The 18,773-nt window shown below is 46.3% G+C and overlaps 6 protein-coding genes across 6 annotated transcripts; 3 read left to right on the forward strand and 3 right to left on the reverse strand.

Annotated features, from left to right (window-relative positions):
- Positions 1-110: 110 nt before the first annotated feature.
- Positions 111-4,716, reverse strand: AGABI2DRAFT_187827 (hypothetical protein; the record flags this gene model as incomplete). Its single annotated transcript, XM_006455525.1, has 14 exons — positions 111-314; positions 376-564; positions 625-737; positions 788-1,219; positions 1,270-1,565; positions 1,630-2,098; positions 2,161-2,319; positions 2,384-2,480; positions 2,538-2,729; positions 2,794-3,149; positions 3,217-3,882; positions 3,938-3,958; positions 4,009-4,513; positions 4,609-4,716. Coding segments are annotated over 14 exons (3,760 nt in total), but the record flags the coding sequence as incomplete, so codon positions are not given.
- A 2,387-nt stretch (positions 4,717-7,103) lies between these two features.
- Positions 7,104-9,511, reverse strand: AGABI2DRAFT_180565 (hypothetical protein; the record flags this gene model as incomplete). Its single annotated transcript, XM_006455526.1, has 3 exons — positions 9,495-9,511; positions 7,532-9,435; positions 7,104-7,246 (listed from the first exon to the last, which is right to left on the reverse strand). The coding sequence occupies exons 2-3, from the start codon at positions 9,342-9,344 to the stop codon at positions 7,104-7,106; spliced, it is 1,956 nt and encodes a 651-aa protein (XP_006455589.1). The 5' UTR covers positions 9,345-9,435; positions 9,495-9,511.
- A 1,155-nt stretch (positions 9,512-10,666) lies between these two features.
- On the reverse strand, positions 10,667-12,793 carry AGABI2DRAFT_121493 (hypothetical protein; the record flags this gene model as incomplete). Its single annotated transcript, XM_006455527.1, has 5 exons — positions 10,667-10,853; positions 10,984-11,277; positions 11,337-12,312; positions 12,368-12,554; positions 12,617-12,793. 5 exons carry the CDS (start codon positions 12,791-12,793, stop codon positions 10,667-10,669), a joined length of 1,821 nt encoding a protein of 606 aa, XP_006455590.1.
- Positions 12,794-14,292: 1,499 nt separating this feature from the next.
- On the forward strand, positions 14,293-14,801 carry AGABI2DRAFT_45523 (hypothetical protein; the record flags this gene model as incomplete). The annotated part of the gene is made up of 3 exons (XM_006455528.1): positions 14,293-14,391; positions 14,442-14,690; positions 14,745-14,801. Coding segments are annotated over 3 exons (405 nt in total), but the record flags the coding sequence as incomplete, so codon positions are not given.
- A 192-nt stretch (positions 14,802-14,993) lies between these two features.
- AGABI2DRAFT_195036 (histone 2A) lies at positions 14,994-15,908 on the forward strand. Its single transcript, XM_006455529.1, has 5 exons — positions 14,994-15,130; positions 15,191-15,342; positions 15,396-15,525; positions 15,577-15,799; positions 15,886-15,908. Exons 2-4 carry the CDS (start codon positions 15,232-15,234, stop codon positions 15,765-15,767), a joined length of 432 nt encoding a protein of 143 aa, XP_006455592.1. The 5' UTR covers positions 14,994-15,130; positions 15,191-15,231; the 3' UTR covers positions 15,768-15,799; positions 15,886-15,908.
- A 354-nt stretch (positions 15,909-16,262) lies between these two features.
- On the forward strand, positions 16,263-18,035 carry AGABI2DRAFT_121495 (hypothetical protein; the record flags this gene model as incomplete). Its single annotated transcript, XM_006455530.1, has 1 exon — positions 16,263-18,035. The coding sequence occupies one exon, from the start codon at positions 16,263-16,265 to the stop codon at positions 18,033-18,035; it is 1,773 nt and encodes a 590-aa protein (XP_006455593.1).
- Between the last annotated feature and the right edge of the window lie 738 nt (positions 18,036-18,773).

An 18,773-nucleotide genomic window follows, 5' to 3' on the forward strand; every position in this document is an offset into this window, starting at 1 on the left:
CCGGATAGAAAGAAAAGGGAATCAATGAGGCATAATTTCCAGGGTTGATGATAGGAGTATCCTTGGGACTACATTACGTTCAAGAAGGATACAAGTGTCAAAGCAGACTACGGTAATGGAAGAGCTTCATTATGTTATGTCGTGTGTTATGGTAGTCTTATGGTAGTGGAGGAACCTGAGGAATCTGACTCAAAGGTCTTGTAGCGGCCCGTTTTGCCTTTCTCTCTTGTGTCTCTCGCACACGTTGTTCCTGTTCAGCTTGCATGGCGGCTGATATTTGCATTTGCTGAGCTATAAACTCTTGTGTCCTCGGTCTACGCATGCGAGAAATCATTACAACGGGGACACATCACCATGATGAAGAACAACACACACCTCATGCGCAAGATCCGCATTATGATTTGCTCGCTCGTCGATTCTTGTTCCTGCTTCTTTTCCTTCTTCCTCTCCTTGATAGTCCCCAGGTTACGTTGTTGATATACACTTTTAGCGCGTTTCTTCATTGTCGGTGCCTGTCGGAAATTCTGCTGCATCATCCGCACGCATTCCTCCATTAACGCATCTCTGTATGTTCCCCCATCAACTCGGACTTTCAGAAAAGAAAAGGCTATGAGATTGACGTACGTGTGCCAATCATAGTAAAGTCGTATTGACAAAACATCTCGATACTTCTGGTTCTGTAACGTTTCGAGCGGTACTGGGCCTTCGCCTCCGGCATAGAAGTAGTCCCTCAAGAACTGAGACGATCATCAACTCTAAGCCTGCTAACTGTTTACGAAGTACTCACCTTGAGCCACTTGAACACAATATCCACTTCCTTGTCGCTCAACGGCTTCATCTCAATAGCCGTATCCGAAAGTGGAGGAATCAACAATCCCTCAATAACAGTCAAAATCTCCTTCCAAACCCTCGTCATCACCATCTCCTTCGCTGTATCACTCAAATATGTGTTTAACGTCTGCAAATTCGCGTCAAAATAATCAAACAGGGGTAATATCGCCTGTTCAATTTCCACATCCGTGAGTTCCTCAGGTCGCACACGCGGCTTTTCCGAAGACGGCAAAGGTATCTGTGGGTCTGCAGAAGTAGCACCAACAGCAGAGCGATAGAAAGCTGTCACGTTGCCAAGAGCTTTGTTATAGTCTAAGCCTTGTTCTCTAGATTTGAGAAGTGTCTTGACGACGTTTCGAGATAGACATTGATTGATGAATGGTGACATCTATCAAAGTGAACATTAACAGAAGATATAGTCGAACATGAAAAACTAACCTTGTCGATGAAAATCCTCAACATATCAGCTTCAGCTCTCTTCAATGAGCGGAACGCTCGACCGAAATAGAACTGAATATCATCTTTCTCTCCCTCCATACTGACCCTGACCAATATCCTTCCCTGAGTATCTAGATCCATCCACAATTCATGCGCCAACAGATCTCCGAAACGTCGCGGGTCAAGGCATAGATAAGCCCGTCCGACGATATCATGTTTACCGACCAATGCTCTATCGCGCACACTGACCATTAACCAAAGCGGCTTCTCTACGGATATATCAAACGTCTCCTCCCCTACATACCAGATAAATTAGGGAATGAATCAGAAAATAAACAATGATTCGAATTCAAAACTCACATCTAGGCTCCAAAGACTCATAAATCGTCCTCGTTTTCGCAACCCTCACCCCATTCTCATCACTCAACGTCACAAACGTATCCAACCTACTCGAAGGACTACTATCCAAAGGCACAAGATTCTCCGCAATAACAATCTTCACTGAAAATAAAAACGTATCCCTCTCAACCTTTTCCGGTACGGGTGGTGCATGTGCCAAAACATCCGAGACTTTATCAGCTTGCATTTGCTCGTACATCTTATCCAACAATTTGCGTGCAGCTTCGATATTGTTTAGCTTGACACAAGATTCTGGTCGGAAGTTGAATGGTTCGACTTTCTTTTCGCCTGTGATTGTTAATTGACGAGCTTTCTCAAGCCAAGCGGATGATTTTTGAGGTTGAAGGTAGTCGGTTGGACGGGGGTACATCTCTGTTAAAAAGAGAGATTCAACACTGCGGCGATATTGTTCTACGGCGTTTGATATGCTCTGTTTCAATTTCGGATGAACACCCCCAGACACTAGTTGAACACTGTTGAATGTGCGCGCACCTTTGATAGATGTGTAAAGAAACGTGCTTCTTGATACTGGTCGGTCCATTCCAGATCTTGCAAAAAATTGATTGGACTTCGTAAGGAATCGAAAAGATCGACGATGGAAGAACTATGTCCTTCAGTCCCTTCCGCCTCGAACTTGTCCGCTGCGATAGCCTAAGCAAAACAAAAAAAATAACTCAACATTTCCAAGCGTCAATACACAAAGAAGTCTACGTACAGCTTCGACCCATTGTTCGGTTTTACTTTCGGTATTGAGAAGCCATTGTCGAACATACGGCTCAAAGAAACTAGCCACGTCAAAGACAAAATCACCACTATAATATCACAAATGTCATCAACCATTCAAAAAGTACGTGGAAGAAACAACGTGCCTCGGAACGAACGCGCCATACATGCTCATCATCGTCTTAAGCCGCCTGTATAACGCAAAAATATCCTGAATCGGTACGTCTGGGGTTGGCCCATTCATTGACGACTCAAACAGCTTCTTTTGTTGATTCTGCATGTCCGTGGCGAGATACGGTACAGCAATCTCAACATATATAGAAACAACATCAATGATCCTGAATAAAGCGAACTCAGTCAATGATTGGCCCGCACAAAAATGGAAATAAGCGGCAAACGTACCCAGATATAGGTTCAGGAAATCTCTTATCCAATAATTTCCCGTACTTTTCAATCTCATCGGTCATGAATAGCAATGGTAGCGCCTTATTAACCCCAGGAGCAGTTTGTAAGTCACTCATCTTCGTCTCATACCACTGCGCTGTAATTTGACGTATTCGTTCCTGAATATCAGCAATACGCGCAGAAACGTCAATATCAGTACGCTCCAATAATCCACTATCTTGTAACTGTTCCAACAGATCGGTATATGGAGCGATGTCGGAAGGTTTGAGATTGGGTATAGCGTCCATCGCATGGTATAAGGAGGAAAGAAAGACGTTAAAAAGACTGCCATAGATGCTGACAAGATAATCAGACTGCCCAGTCGGAGTTTCCCAACATTAGCTTTGGATGGTTTGTATGAAGGTGAAAGGGAGAGCTCACATCCGAAAGCATCCAATAATCCAACGGTGTATCCTGCATCGCCTTTATCACACCCGCTAATGCTTCCGGTACACACTCCATCGGTACCTCGTTCCTCTCATAAAACTGTCTCACCAAATCCAGGAAACACGTCGCCCTATAAGGATGTCCTATCCTCCATCTCAACGCACATTCGTTGATCAATTCCAAATGAGGATGCGACAGAATCCCTAAAGAAACTTCATCGTTATCATCCACCTCTGGACTCAACATGACTTCCAAATCCGCGCGTAGACAATACTCCACGAGTCGTTTGTAATATTTTTTGGGATTTGGTGGAATGAATGTGAAATGATGGCCTACGGGAAGGTCGTCTTCAAGTTCGTAAATGTCATTTTGAGAGTCGTAAATTGATCGTCTGCTACTGATGGATCCTGCTCTTGAAGCCGTTTCATAGAAGGATCCTGGTCGGTTTGAGCTTGGAGACGAGTAGCTTGAGCTACTAGCCATGTAACCATCTGCCGACGTCGCTTTCGCAAGCTCGGGATTCAGTTGTACCATGGCGACTGTGAGTTGTTGTAGGTGTGTAGTTTCAATTGTTTTCCAGTTTTGCCATGCTGCGTCACTCGAAAAGTCTTCTCGACGACCAGGAAAGGCTGCTCCAGCGTTGATGTTCTTCAAACAGGTCTAAAAGCGTATTTTATGTGTAACGTTTAATCAATCGCTGCCAGGTTCAGCGCACCTTAAGATCCGTAACAGCAGCCTAAACAACGGATGATCAATTTTTCAGTCCCGATATAACTTTTTAAATACCTTGTCTGTCACAGTTCCATTCTTAAGTTTATCTACCTCGGCCTGTATATCCCGATCATTCAACTTCAACAACTTGACAACCATCTTCACTAGCGGCATATCTGCTACTCCCGTACTAGTCACTGCATAATTGGAATAGACCGAATCCCTGTCTCTAGAGGTCGAACTGGATTCATATCCGGAGTCACTGTAGGCCGTAGCTGGAGTCAATTTTGCCGAGTACGCATCTAGCCTTGACAGTAATTCTGGTGACACATGGTGAACGTTCTTCAGACATTCTCTGAGTAGCTTAATGAAATGTGCGATTTGGTTGTTGAGTTCAAGCTTCCAGCCATCGCCAACCGCCAGCGTTGGTTCTTTCTTGAGCACACTGGTTGCGTGAGTTGCAAACATCAGGATGAGGTCTTCGATCTTTCGGCTTTCCTTCATCTGCTTCATGAAAGTAGTCACTGAGAATTGACCGTAGAACTTGGTCATGGTCCTTCGGACCAGTTGATCAGAGTATCTAGAACAATAAGCTCCTCTCAGTTGCCAGCATTCAGATAGATTAGGAGAAGAACAGAAGAACGAAAGAGGAAGAAGAAGAACGGCAAGACGTACGCCGGATCCTGATTCATACCAATTTTTTCCAACCTCTGATCCAAAACCTTCAGCAACTTTTCAGGGAATTTCACGCTCTTTGACCCATCCCGAAAGCTGTCAAACATGTCGCCCAACGAAAAATTCGAAAGAGACGATAGCCTGGAAGAATGCTCACGCTCCCGCTCCCGCGCTTCTTGCTGAGCTAGTGGCGCATCCGTGGGCTTGGGAGAAATGACATGAGAGAGTAGGCTGAGATAGTCCAAAGAAGATCGAAGGCGGCAAGCCAGGATTGAATGGTGCGAGAGTGAGCAAGCAGGATGGCAGGAATTTCAGCGAAAGAGAGCTGCTCACGCGACACGTAGCACATAGCTACGAAAGGCCAATTAATATCCAAAAAAAAGACGACGAACACGAGAGACATACTCAAAGAGTTCCTCGTCATTCACACGATGTTTTGAGAGACGTCTGGTGTGGGCAGAACCATCATAACTCCGCCTAGACATTGAGAGTAGTGGCCTATCAGAATATGCAAAGCAAGCAGGATAACACAAAGAATATAATTATGGAAGAGAGAAAGGAGATTTTGGGAGAAAACTGAACCGGTGACGACGGGTGGATGATTGGCACAGGGAGAAAGGGGAAAGCTCTTTACCCAAGCAACGACAAATATCACACTGACTAAAAACGATTCCGCCTCCCACTCTCAAGTTTTCCCTTGTCTCCAAGTTCGCTTTATTCTCAAATGCGATCCGACTATCCAAATAGGCATGCAGATTCTTATTAGCCTGGGAGGGCCAGAGAAAGCTTTGCCGCTATCATGCACTGTTCGCCTAGGCCCCGCGATCAAATTAGCTTAGTCTTGCTGTTTGTTCCGAGACTAGACGGACGACCTTATCTTGACAGAGTGGTGGCTCTGGCATTGAGATCGGGAATTAGTCCAACTATTATTTCCTACCTCTCTTGCCTGGCTTTCCGTATCAGGTAAGTGATGCCATCTATCGGCTTCTACGGTCACGTCGCAAGGGTGCCGCGAAGCGTAGATATCTTCATCTACTGACCCGAAATTGTGAGTGGGTCCACACTTTGGTTCCCTCGTGTTACCTGAGCTCACGGGAGTCTAGATATGGAGTTATCTGTATTTGATCAGATTCAAATGGCTCGGTTGTTTCGATAAGATACGAAAGGTCAAGTGCCAAGAGTCTCTGTGTCAGATTTCAACGTCACCCTGAAAATCAAGTCGCCACCCGTTTCGAAATACAAAAAATTCATGATGACAAGAAGTTTTCGTCCTTTCGGAGAACTAATAGTTGAAGAGTTCTGATTTCATTCGTCATCCCAACCTAGGATGTTCGTGAGATTGTCTTCCTCTTCAACGTGGGATCCCACCTCCACAAATCAGGAGTTGAAACATGTCTGCTGCGGTCCTGTGGTACAAGCTGTGGCAGGCGGCTTGGTGAGCGACGGGCTGAAGCACGGTAGAACTGCCCTTCACGATGGCTCTCATCGTCATTTCATTTATGATTCTCCTACGGGACATATCCTACTCACCAAAAACCACTCAACTTCAATCATACGTGACGAGGAACTGGTGATGTACCCCACCAATATTCCTTTCGACTTGCATGCGTACCACGAGCTCAGCGGGGGGGGGGCACTTTGGAGAGTTGTTCGCAGCTACTCAAGGTTGGCCTTGCAGAAGTTGAGGGTCCCATTAAGGACGTCGTCGAGCTCGCAAACCATTCATTCCCTTTCCCTCATCTAGAAGGAAGATGTCCAGGAAACCATAAACGCCTTTCCCTTCTGGCAGGAGTGAGTCAAGTGACGTCCGGAGATTCCGATCCGATTGTTGTGAATAATTAGATTCCACTCTCAGAAGCCTCGAGGCCAATGAACGAATGGAGTTTCTCGAGAGGCGTACATCTATCCACACGCAATGACAGTGTCGTTAGGGAAGGTAAATGAAGGCCTTCGATAGGAGAGCGCGTCAGTTATCGATTCATAGCTGAGCCGAGAATAATTTGGGGAGGGTGAGATCCGACTTAAAGCTCAAGGGTCCTACTGACGTTGAACGGTGCAGAATAACAACCCACATCTGTCCACCTTAAAATTTGCGTCGTTTTTAATCTCCACCACATTTCGGCTGAAGATGTACACATAATCAAGGTCAGCAAAGTTCAATGAAATTCAATTGAAGCCGTTTACGCAGCCTTTCGGAGATGGTGGTGGGCACATACAATTCAACGGGAGACGTACGATGCGCAGGGAAAAACTTACAATAGCCAGGCTATTCGGGTAAAGTAGCTGGAGAAGATGCAGCGAAGAGTGTAATAGATGACGTGGGAGTGTGTATTGGCGCATCAATGACGTTTCAAATCATGGTTGAAGTGGAGAAGTTTGTAGTCGTGATCTCCTGTATAGGAGTCATTTTGTAGCTACCTTGCATTGAACGCCAATTTTTTACTAAGATTCCCTCAGTACCACACTCCACGAGGCCGAAGTCCTTCGCATTGCGATCAATGTCGTCTCTCTAGGGTTAACGGAGACGCCGATTTCACAAAGCCCACTCGGAACGTTGGTAAAAATAGCAAAAATTCACTCAGCATTAGTCTATAAGCCAAGTGAATATCATCTAATGGTGGTGTTACAAACAAGCATTCTACATACAAAGTAGATTCCGTGCTATGATACAGAAGAAAAACCCTTGAAAAAAAATAGAATACAATTTTCCACGGAAAGAAGTACTGCGTTAACAGATTCTCCCACAGATAAACGACGCAGTCGCATGCAAGAATTTCCAATAGTAGATGAATCTATGCAGAAAAAAAGAACATAAACAGTCCATAAAGAGTGATAGGAAACCCTGGTTCCTGAGCAACAATTTTTGCAAACAGAGAGGGAAGAAAAAACCAAAAAAGGATGACAATAATTCATGTTTACGCACTGCTGATCTCTGCACTCCGAACTTCCCTAACGAACTTTTTGAAAGTTTCCTCCATAGTATCGCCCTCCGTCATCCACCCAGCCATTCCGGGATTTTGTAAACTGCCATCACCATTTTGGATGTTATGGGCGACGAGCATTCGATGCAAGGCTCTTCCCGTTTCTTCATAATCACATGCAAGGGAATACATCCAATAAGCGAGGTATGCTCCAACGTAACCGGCGTCGGAATCATGCAGAGCTGCGAGAGATCGACCTGAGGCAGTTACGGGTGAAGGTTGCTGAAGACTGTCGAGAGAATGGGGCAGAGAGTCTAATGATGATGAAGCAGAAGATGGCGCTGGTGAAGATTCGGATTCTCTCGAGGAAGAGCAGGACGACTGGAGCTCAATTTCAGCTAAAGCCTTGTTGAATTCCTCGTGGACCTGCGGCCTTGATAGATTCCGTTTATGTGTTCGCCGGCTCTGGAGTGGAGGTTTCGTAGCCGAAATAGAACCAGAAACGTCCGTTGAAGTGGATGGTGACTTGTCCGGGGTCACGACAGTGGATGATATAGCGGAAGAAGGGAAAGATGCTTTAGTAGGCTCGTTCTTAGATTCGCGGTAATCTCCAGAGACCTCAAACGTTGGAACAGCAAATGCTTCCCAAGGTACAGTCGCTGCACAGTCCCAATCAAGTACACCGACAATATGACCGGATTGGTCAACGAGAATGTTTTCGCTATGAAGATCCCCATGGCGCATTGGGAAAGGGCCTCCAGCGTCTCGCTCGTCAACAAGTGGCATCATTGCCGTCCGCCACAGCGAAGCGACAAACCTTCTCTTCAAACATTCCGCCGACTCTTCCCCTTCACCTTCTACATTTGCCCCATTACCATTCTTCTCTTCCGCATCTTCTTCACTCGCAGCTTCAGCTAACCTCTCATACGCCTCTGCCTGAATCGCAAAGTACTCCTTGGCAGTATCAAACGGCCCCAACCCAAAGTCCGCACCAGGTCCGATGCTCACATTCCCATCTTTATCCAAAACGAAACCTCCAATCTTGTCAAAGGTGATTCGGCTTAATTGCACGTGAATATCGGCGATATCCCTCAAATATTGTTTTAACATCGGTTTCTTATCTTCATCCCCTTGTAATGGATCTGAACCTGGATCGGCTTGTCCCAATTCGTGTATCGCGATACCACAATCTTCGATAGTGATACCGCGGATAGCTGTCATGAGGACGAATGCGGGGAAGGACGGGCCGAGGGGATGGTGATCATAAGAGTGCTGATGTTCCGCTGGATCACTATCACCAGCCACAGGATGATAGGAGATGATTTGTGGTACGGGAATAGTAGTTCGTGTACGAACCAGATGGAGAGCTGCGACCTCGTTGAGGATTTTACGTTCGAGTTGTGCTGCGGTGTTAAAGTGGGCATCCATAGGTCGCATTCCAAATCGGATGATCCACGATTCATCATCATCATCTCCTCCTTCGACTACCTTCGCGTCCTGTTCTTCTGCTTCTACTTCTTCTCGCTTCTTCTTCTCTTGCGCGTTGCACCCTGCCTCAACAATCTCGTTCTCTTCACATGTCCCAGAACCTTCAAACACAATCTCAAACACAGCGAAGGATTGGCCCCACGTATAATTCTCCTTCACGATTCTGCACTTTCTCCTACACGGGTGCAAGTTGCTCGCATACGCTTCAATTTTTGAGAAATGAGGTGATAGCCAATCGACGAGGGAAGTCACACGAGAAGCATAATCAGGAGGTAGTGTGTCGAGAGAAAGCTGAACATCGGGCCACGTATCGCTGATGGGCGCCATGTTTTTTTGCTCGTATAGTGGGGTGTAGATATGCGGGGAAATGAGGAAAGACGCTGTGGCGTATAGGAAATGAGGTTTCTGGAATTCAAGACTAAATACTTGATTTTAGTCTCAGAAAGTCTAGGACAATCAACTTTATTATGTACGAACCTCAGTGACTTGATTGGATAATTCGGGACCAGTACCCGAAGTAAATGAGTAACAAGAAAGAGGGAAACAGGAAAGAATTGAGGAGTTGTGGCGAGGCTGAATCAATACACGCGGAAAGAAAGGGAGTCGTTAAGCTGTGCCAAGAGCAAGGGTCTTATATATACTTGTGTATGTATTCTTTTGGGGGGTGCACACAAGCGGTTCCTAGAATGATGATGCCAAGTATACATCCCCCCACGCTGTACCACGCCGCAGTAGGCCGCCACAGATGCCAACAAGATGCCAACAGCATGAGGAAGGCATGCCATCAACCCATTCAATTTTCCGGGGACAATCACGCGCCCCCTTCCGCCAACGGACATTAATCGAGGGAATACGAACATGCATCAAGCTGCATCAAGTACTTTATTTATATCGGAGTAAATATACCCCATTTGCGCAAGTCGGGACCCAATCCAGCCCCATATTGCCTGGAGCTTGTAGCGAGAATCGCAAGTCAAATTTCCAAAAGCCTACTAGCGGCACAAAGCGTGTGTGTACCCCGTGTAATACGTACTAGTGGTTCAAGAAGTCCAAGATGACGAGCACCATGACACGACCTGACACGAGCCCGCCGACCCCACGACCCCACCATGCCTCAAAAGTAAATCCTAAAAATAAGTGTTAATACATGCTCCTCCAACTTTCTAACCCCTCCTGTCTAGATGCTACCTATTTCTTCCCAACCACCTCACTAATCATAATCCACTTCTTCGGAATACCCCTCTCCATTAGATACTCCCCGACTGCTTGCCCTTGTTTCCCTTGAACGGTGACTTTCAACCTTTGATGGTTCGTCCCTGGAATATTATAATGTGAAACTGTACACACCGGCATACACGGTGGATGTCGACCGCAGACGCAGCAATCATCACAAAACAGTTAAAAATACGAATAATGAATTATCAGGAATCGGAAAAGGGGTTTTTTACCGGAGAGTAAGGGTGCCCGGATTCAGGAACATCGCAAACAGACACCAGAATAGTGTGACACCGAGAATTTGAATCAGAAATAGATGATTTAATGATGCGATGATTATGCGAAGACCCGAAAAATGGAGAATAAAACCAATATGAGTGTCAAATCACATGTAATGGCGAGAGAAATCAACCAAGTTAAGTAGAATAATCAGTTCACTTCGTCATAAGTGATCCCATGAAGGAAAGCTTACTTGAAGTAGATCCAGCACATATCTTCCTCATCCTATCTGCCATTTCCTCTCCATCAATAATCAAGAATGGTTCGAAACCGGTGATCTCTGTTCTTCCTCTCCTAGCTCCAACAGTAACTTTGACCTGGATAGGTTCAATTTCGCCCTTGCTAAAGGTGCATAATACCACACGGTCAGCGAAGCGAAAAAATGAAGTACAGCAGTGAAGGAAGACAACAGATGTTGTCCACTTCCTACTGAAACACAACAGAGGAAGAATATGAGAACATTTCGGCTTACGTTGTGACGACATCCTTTCCCTCGGCTTTGACCTCATGCCAGGCTTGCATATGCTCAACGATACTCCTCATTAACTCATCTCTCTTCATGAACTCCGGCAATGATGATTTATCTTCGCCCGGCTTTTTCTCGGCTTTCTTCCCGGGCTCACCGGCTCGTTTGGCAGTGATGCAAGCAATTAACGGCCCGTTAAGGTTAATATAAGCTTGATCGTGTTGATTGATCAGTTGTCGTGAGGTGATATACTTGGTAAGAAGGCCTCGAATATCGTTGAGGGTGTACATGTTTGAGGTGCTACGAGGTGCGTGCCGGTAAGAAAGGGAAGACCATCTATTCACGCGGGACATGCGCACCTGGCACCCATATCTTCGAATAGACCCAGACTCCCCAACCATGGCTTCCAACACTGACGAATCTCAACTTCTCGCTCACTCCTCTCCCTCTCCATCCCCTCCTTCCCCTCCCTTGCGAGCCTTTTAGCCTTTTTGGCCTCAATTTCCGCCACAGTAACGTATGGTTTGCCTCCTTGTCCGATCACATATACATTTACGTCGGGATGTTCACAATTTACACCCGTCACAACGTAATCACTGCCACCAGACTTTTGTTTAACGGTTTTAAGTGTGATTAAGGAGGATTTTTCTGCCGCTTTGAGGAAAGTAGATAGAGTTTTGTATGTGGAAGCTTTTACTGCGATTTCTGAGGGGTCGATATGGATGTTTTCGGAATCTGGGGGAGCGGATGATGGTAATACAACGGAACTGGGGAACGCGGGACGAGATGGGAGAATATACGATTGGTAGAGCTGAGTTGAAGGGATAGGGTACGAATCTTTGGGCAGGGTGGATAGTTGAGTTGCGATAGCATGGATGAGGGATTTTGTGAGTAGGTCTGTAATCTCTTGAGGTGTATACACGACCTTTGCTGTTAATCCTGGAGTTTCGACACGTTCTTCAACTGGCTCGCCATGAGCTTGCGACTTGGTGGGATCTTCATTTTCTCCACCCTGGGGACCTGCACCCTCCGATACGGCACCACCTCCTTCGGCAACCTGACCGCCAGTAACCAGCGGCGTATCATTGGGTGTATCGCCCTTCTGTCCCATGTCCCATAAGTGATCCTTCCAAGTATGCAAAACCAATACTGCTTTGCCTTTCTCATCTGCTTCGCTCTTCGTTTTCAGATCCTCGCCCGATATGGCCATTCGTCCAACAGCAAGCGGAGGTGAAACAAGGCGAGTCACTGTACCATCGTCATTCTTCGTACTGGCCAGTTGATGTATGGCCACGAGTTGATCTCGAGAGAGCGTAGATGGCGTATGAGTGATAACTGGCTTGATTCGTCTCAGTATCGTCTTGTGTATAAGGGAGCTGAGAAGACTGACCCCCAGGAATCATAAGGTCCGCGCCCCCAACAAGCACTGGTATGACTGCAGAAGGCGTCAGTACCGAAGGTAAGAGATTCGAGTCTCGAAGTTTCCATAGCGTATAGACGGTCGGTATCAAATCTTCTGATGATTTACCGATAGTAAACCAAAGAGGGTCGCCATTTCCAGGATCGATGTATAAAGTCTGAAAAGCAATCCAGTAGATAATCCGTCGAAAAACGAAAGAAAGGAAGGAAGAAAACGTACGCCAGGTTGTTTAGTATGTGTAAAGAATTTGGCGGTGAGGATACCATCTGGAACGAGGAGATCGCCATGTTCTGGAGAAGCGGAAAAGGCGGACAGGACGCGCTGTTTGAGTTTGCGTCGGTCCGATGCACGGATGGGGGCAGACGTTTTCAGCTGGCCTAATGGTTTTTTGAACATTGGTTGATGCGGATCTGCGCTAAATGTTAAACAAGCTAATTTCCCACGTCACTCACATCCTTAGGAAACATTATCAATAATCCAGTATTATACATCCATCCCCTACAGGTATACCCAAAATTTCCGGACATGCACCTTCGGATGAGCAAAACTCGCATCCGCCTCGACAAAATGCCCATGAGGTGTCAGTCCACTGATAATCCACTGATATACCACGACTTACAACTCCAACAGCTCGGCTTACTGGTACCGATTGAGCGCACCATTCATTCTCTGGGGACATTAAAAGCAAAAACTGTTCAGGATTTTCGTTACGTTGGGAACCCCAACACAGGATTAAGAGTGAAAGGCGAACTCGCGACCATTTGTTGATGACGTGCTCATCTTGCCGTGCCACAATGGGAATATGATCCCTGTAGCAACGCTGACAGCCCCCACATTGATCACCGCAGTCGTGAAGTTGGCAGATGAATACAGATGTATGCCGAATAGGAAACCATTGGTAAAAACAATTTTGAATGCAGGAACGTTCAACATCCTCATGCGGTGAAGTACGGAAGGACGTGGGAAAAGAAATGCAAGGAGTATTGATCACAGATTGATCCCGTATACCTTAGTCTTCATCAGACATCCCAATAGGCGCGTGCTCTGGCCAAGGGGATATAATCGCCGTTGGAGGTTTTCACCCGATGGTCAGACAGAGAGACAGAGAGGGCGGAAGAAGGAAGATGAAGAGTATGGGACGAAAACGTACCCATGGTGTTTGGAGGTAAGAATAAGGCAGTACTGAAATGAGAAGTTATGAACAGAGACGGAATCGGTCAATGAGAGTGGGCCGCCGGTTTCGTGGCGACTAGATGTGCTGATGACCAGCTCTTGCTACCGGGTTTTGTGGCATCTTTGTTTGATTTGCATTCTTTTTCTGCCATGCAGTTATTAGTTGAGTGTGGTTATCTATTCTTAGCACCCAATGTCCAAGTATTTGGGCTTCATCTACATAGGAAGATTGATCCCAGGTCTTCGGAGTAAACAAAGTTAAAATCCCTCTAAGTAAAGAAGTACTACCATCGTAGTTTCCCTCACTTGACACCCAGAGGTATTCGGCGATCGCGGCGGTATCTTGATGGTTACTATTGAAACACCTCCTTCAAGCAGTATTGATTGTTGTAATACCATCTGATCACTCTCACGTATAACTTCATACCTGGTAGGTAGGAAACCGATTGCAACGCGGGTCTCATAGCTTTCTCTCTACGCACTGGCACTGGACTTTACACCTCTCTTCCCTGTCCACTAGTTTTCTTTTACCTCCTCCTATGAACGACTCGAACGCTGGATCTTCGAGTTCGAGTATCACATTTCAGTCTGACGAGCTCATTAATCCATCTCAGGATGACATTCTTGAACTAAAGCCACCTGTCCTGTACCCGGACAGTGAACCCCAAGTTATCCTGAAAGATAACATTGTCGATGGTATCCGGTCCCAAATAATTAGAAGTGGGAATGTGAAGATGAAGAAAGCTGGGCATTTCAACTGGTTGTGGAGGAACAAGTGGCTCGAACTCAGAGAGCAATCCTTGACAATATGCAGTAGAAAAGTTGGGTTCCCGAAACGTCGCATTGTACAATGAATTTAATTTTGTCACAGAAATCAACGCACCAGACCATTATTAGTAGTCAGGATATCGCAACTATTGAACGAGCGACTATGAAGCCGCATTGTTTGTTTTTAGAAGTCAGAGGTAAAAAATATTGGCTCTCACTTACCAGTGATGAAGAATTGTACGGGTGGCTGGACGACCTTATTCATCATTGTCATCGGAACAGTATAACTGCACCGGAGAATTTTGTACACCACGTCCATGTTAGCTATGACTACATAGCAGAACGCTTTCAGGTATGTCAAGCTTTTTCACTTCACTGAATACTTTACTCACGAAGGCGAGGACAGGGCTTGCCCATACAATGGCAGAAAATCTTGGATGTGAGTGGATGTAGTTTTGAAGAGGACGACGAGATTGAGGCGTGCTCTGCAGTCGCGCTTCGGAATCCGCACATCGTAGGGCCGAAATTCATTCTTCGGCGGCCTCCGTCTCTCTATCCGGTCCCTAGATTAGATAGACTTTGTGACGTATATTACATGTGACCGTGACTGGACTGAAATGGACACGTGTGAAATGAATCAACAAACTTGTTTGTTTGGGACCACCACTACCACCAGCTACCCTCGCGTTTCTACTCAAAACTCGTGTTCGCAAGCAGGCAGCCTTGGCACATTCGTTTCTCTTGTGCCGATAACGCGTATACGAGGCGCTCAATTTATTTCTCCAGTCTTAGGTATGTCGCACTGCCAACTCGCGATCATGTTGTGAGAAAAACTCATTTCGCGACTATCAGGTTTTCGTTATCGCCTCACTTTTTAGTCTTTCACCCGCATAATGCCCCCAAAAGTGGGTTCTGGCGGAAAGGCTAGGGCTAACAATGCCAACAATGATTCTGCCAACCAGCAGCGGACGATCCAGACGAGGAGTGCTCGTGCTGGACTCCAGGTGTGTAATCCGTTCCTAAACGTTGATCAATCAGGGCCTCATGCTGTTAATAGTTTCCTGTCGGTCGTATACACCGTTACTTGAAACAAAAAACGCAGCATAATGTCCGGATCGGTGCAAAAGCAGCTGTGTACACCTCAGCCATCCTCGAGTATCTGACTGCCGAGGTGTTAGAGCTCGCCGGTAAGACATCTGGTGTGCGATGTTCAAATTGCAAAGCTGACTCGACGTTAGGTAATGCCTCAAAAGATCTTCGGGTGAAGCGTATCACACCTCGACACTTACAGCTTGCTATCCGAGGAGATGAGGAACTTGATACATTAGTGCGCGCTACCATCGCTGGTGGTGGTGTTTTACCCTTCATTCACAAGACCTTGACGACCGGAATGAAGGGCCCCGCAGTCAAGAAACCAGAGGGCGCCTGAATTGTGACGTATTGATTCTGAAGATTAGCGCGGTTTGTAGATCTTTCGTTTCTTGTGTGATTTATTGTTTAGCCCAGACTTGTTTCTATATTCTTTTCCTGTTGTGCACTAATTCTAGTGGCGATATTTGTATAGCATATGATGATCCACGTCGGCTTTCCATCGTATATTCGCTGTAGCTTTTGTTTCCAATCGTGTTTCGAAGTTATCATTATTTTGATTCGTCTTCTTGTGCTTGTGAATGATGCGTGATGTTTCTTTTCTTCTATGTGTTCTCGATGTCTGATTTGGGCGTAGGTTGATTATTGTCTGCGGAAGTGGCTGTGGCTGTCTCATAGACTCGGTTTGTGTGTCAGCCACACCCATTCTTATCTCATTCCTCTACTGTCTCTCCTTTACCATCCTATCTATCAGCTGACGCACAACGCTGCCATTCTTTTCTAAACCACATTGCCAGCCCGACGGTCGCTACTTTTTCAATCCTATATCTCTAGCATGTCTCCGAGACGCCCAACGTCGCGAGGCTCCAGCATTTCAAAGCCATATACCCGTTCGCCATCTAGTATTCCACTGCCTACAGGAAACCCAAGTCATATCGCCCACGCCGAATACCCACAAACTCCCACCCTAGACGAGTCCGATGGACTGCCTGGCTTCCCGACTCGTGCCCAGTATCAGGTCATCGAAAAAGGCTATATCGACTCGCTCACCCCACGGCGTCAAGGAAAGGCTCTCATATCACAGGCTCTTTTTGACCGTATCTGGGATGTCCTTCATAGCACCGACAACGTCAAGGAAAACGCGCAATTCCGATTTTGGGCTCGCAAGATGTTTACTCTGAGTAAATCTCATGTCGTCTCTTTTGGTTCAGAAGGTCCTCACCGTATGGACCAAGAAGTCTTACTCCATGATGGTCTTTTGGTTGCTGTACGCGAACAGATCTATGATTTACTATGCTACTGCCATGGGAGCACGGGTCATGGGGGACGGGATAAAACCTGCGCGCTGATTCGTAAACATTATACCTGGGTACCGAAGGACCTCGTAGCTCAATTTGTCAAGGCGTGTCCTACGTGTGTCATGAAGAAATGCGGTCACTCTGATATCGAGCTTCTATCCTCCCGTTCCGGAAGCGCTCCTGCCGTTTCGCCCGTCACTCCAGCCACTTCGTCTTTTGGAGGCGAATCTAGGAGGCAAGAAACATCCCCTTCGAGACTTTCCTTCAGTGATTATTTTTATCTGGACGCTCTCGATGGACTGACTCGTGAAACCTCAGTTTCCTTGCCGAGTACGCCGCTTCCTGCCCCACATTCTCAATTCATGTTCGACTCGGGCCACTCCGATGGGACTCCTATTGATGAACTCTTGCGTTACAACGAATCCTCGTCTAACGATGTATCCCAGGGCTTTCCTATGGTGCGCGAGGTCTCACTTTACAGAGGTCTCCCGAACGGTTGGCAATATCAGAACGTGGACTATGAGAGTGCTCACGCCGAACTCGTCAACTATCAACGAATGGCTCCGATTATGCCATACGATCCTTCTCTCGGTCGTACGCGTCCGAGGATTCCTGACGTTGCACCATTGTTCAGGCCACATTTTGAAGACTTTATAAATCATGAAGTTGAAGAGTCTGAAATCATCCTTGGATCGCAGGACGAAAATTACACCAATGAAAGTTTGGCATACCCTCAGCCTCATGGCCTTGACGCTCCAATCGATCCGTTTTTGCTTGCTCTTGCTTCTTCCATCAATTCGCATGCCCTGGATTATGAGTCTCCCAGGTCTTCGCCGAGACGCTTTCCCCTATCGAATAGTCTAGATGGAGAAGGCGACGTCTGCTTACCTCCACCCTCATCTATCTCTTCGTCTCCTACTCCTGATCATCGTACCGATCATAGTAACGGCATTGGACTCGGAAATTCAGTCGGATTGACTATAGATTATCTGGATTCTGTTGAGACGTTCCAGGATCTTTATACCATTCGCGAGAGCATGAGCGGAAAGAACAGTCCGGCGAGTAGTACAGGATCGGACGCTTCTGGACAATCTTTGGTCTCTGGAGTTGTACTCCGTTATGGAAATTTATCGCCTACTTCGGTATCTAGTACACCGACGACATCTGCGCCTGTTACGCCTATTGATGAAGTTCCTGCTGTGAAAAAGGATGGGATGGTTTTGCACGGTGTTACTGATCGGTCGGGAGAGGAAAGTGAAGATTTGAAAGCTGTCATTGAGGGAGTTTCGGTTTGTGGTGTCAGAGCTTGAGGTGTTTCTTTGTGTTTCTTTCTCTTTTTCCTTCGACGTGGTGGGAACTCTTAAATTATATTCATTCTATTGTCTCGCGTCATTGATAATAATAGCCTTGTACACCCTGAAATATGTTGTAGCAATTGGTAGCGCGAAATAATTATTGATCATAGCAACAAAAGGATATAGAAGAGGTTTAACTAACGCGTTCCACAGTAAAAAAGTGATATATCCACTCCGATTTGCCATCGTCGGGATCAACAAATCGAAATTCTACCCCGCGGCATGTAGTGGTGAGATCAATAACTGTGATAAGATGGCCTGGCGACTGCCTTTTCAAATGGTGGGTGAATTGCTGATAACAGTAAGAGCATGAAAAAGGTGAGTCGATATCTTCCTTCGGACGCTCAAATTCCGTCGACCAGTCTTGATTGTACGCTTCCCATTTTCCTTCCCTTTCATGCTAGACAAACGAATGATTACTGGATTCAGCAAATCTATAGCTGTTAGACTTACTTTGCAAGATGTATTCCAGTGTTCAGAGAGTTTGTCAGTCGGACTCCTAAAGTGCCGTCGTATGCATCCCTCAATCAGGACCTCATCAAAACGTAATGTCTCCAGCTCCACCTGCTTGAGAATGCCATGCTCCAGCAGCTGAGAACGCCGAGAGTTATCCTGATGCGTAGATTAGTAATAGAGATGAAGCAGGGTTGGCACGGCATACAAATGCGAAATCTCGTAGAGCCTTGAACGGAA

This window comes from Agaricus bisporus, assembly GCF_000300575.1.
Source record: "Agaricus bisporus var. bisporus H97 unplaced genomic scaffold AGABI2scaffold_11, whole genome shotgun sequence".
In the NCBI taxonomy this organism is placed as follows: domain Eukaryota; kingdom Fungi; phylum Basidiomycota; class Agaricomycetes; order Agaricales; family Agaricaceae; genus Agaricus; species Agaricus bisporus.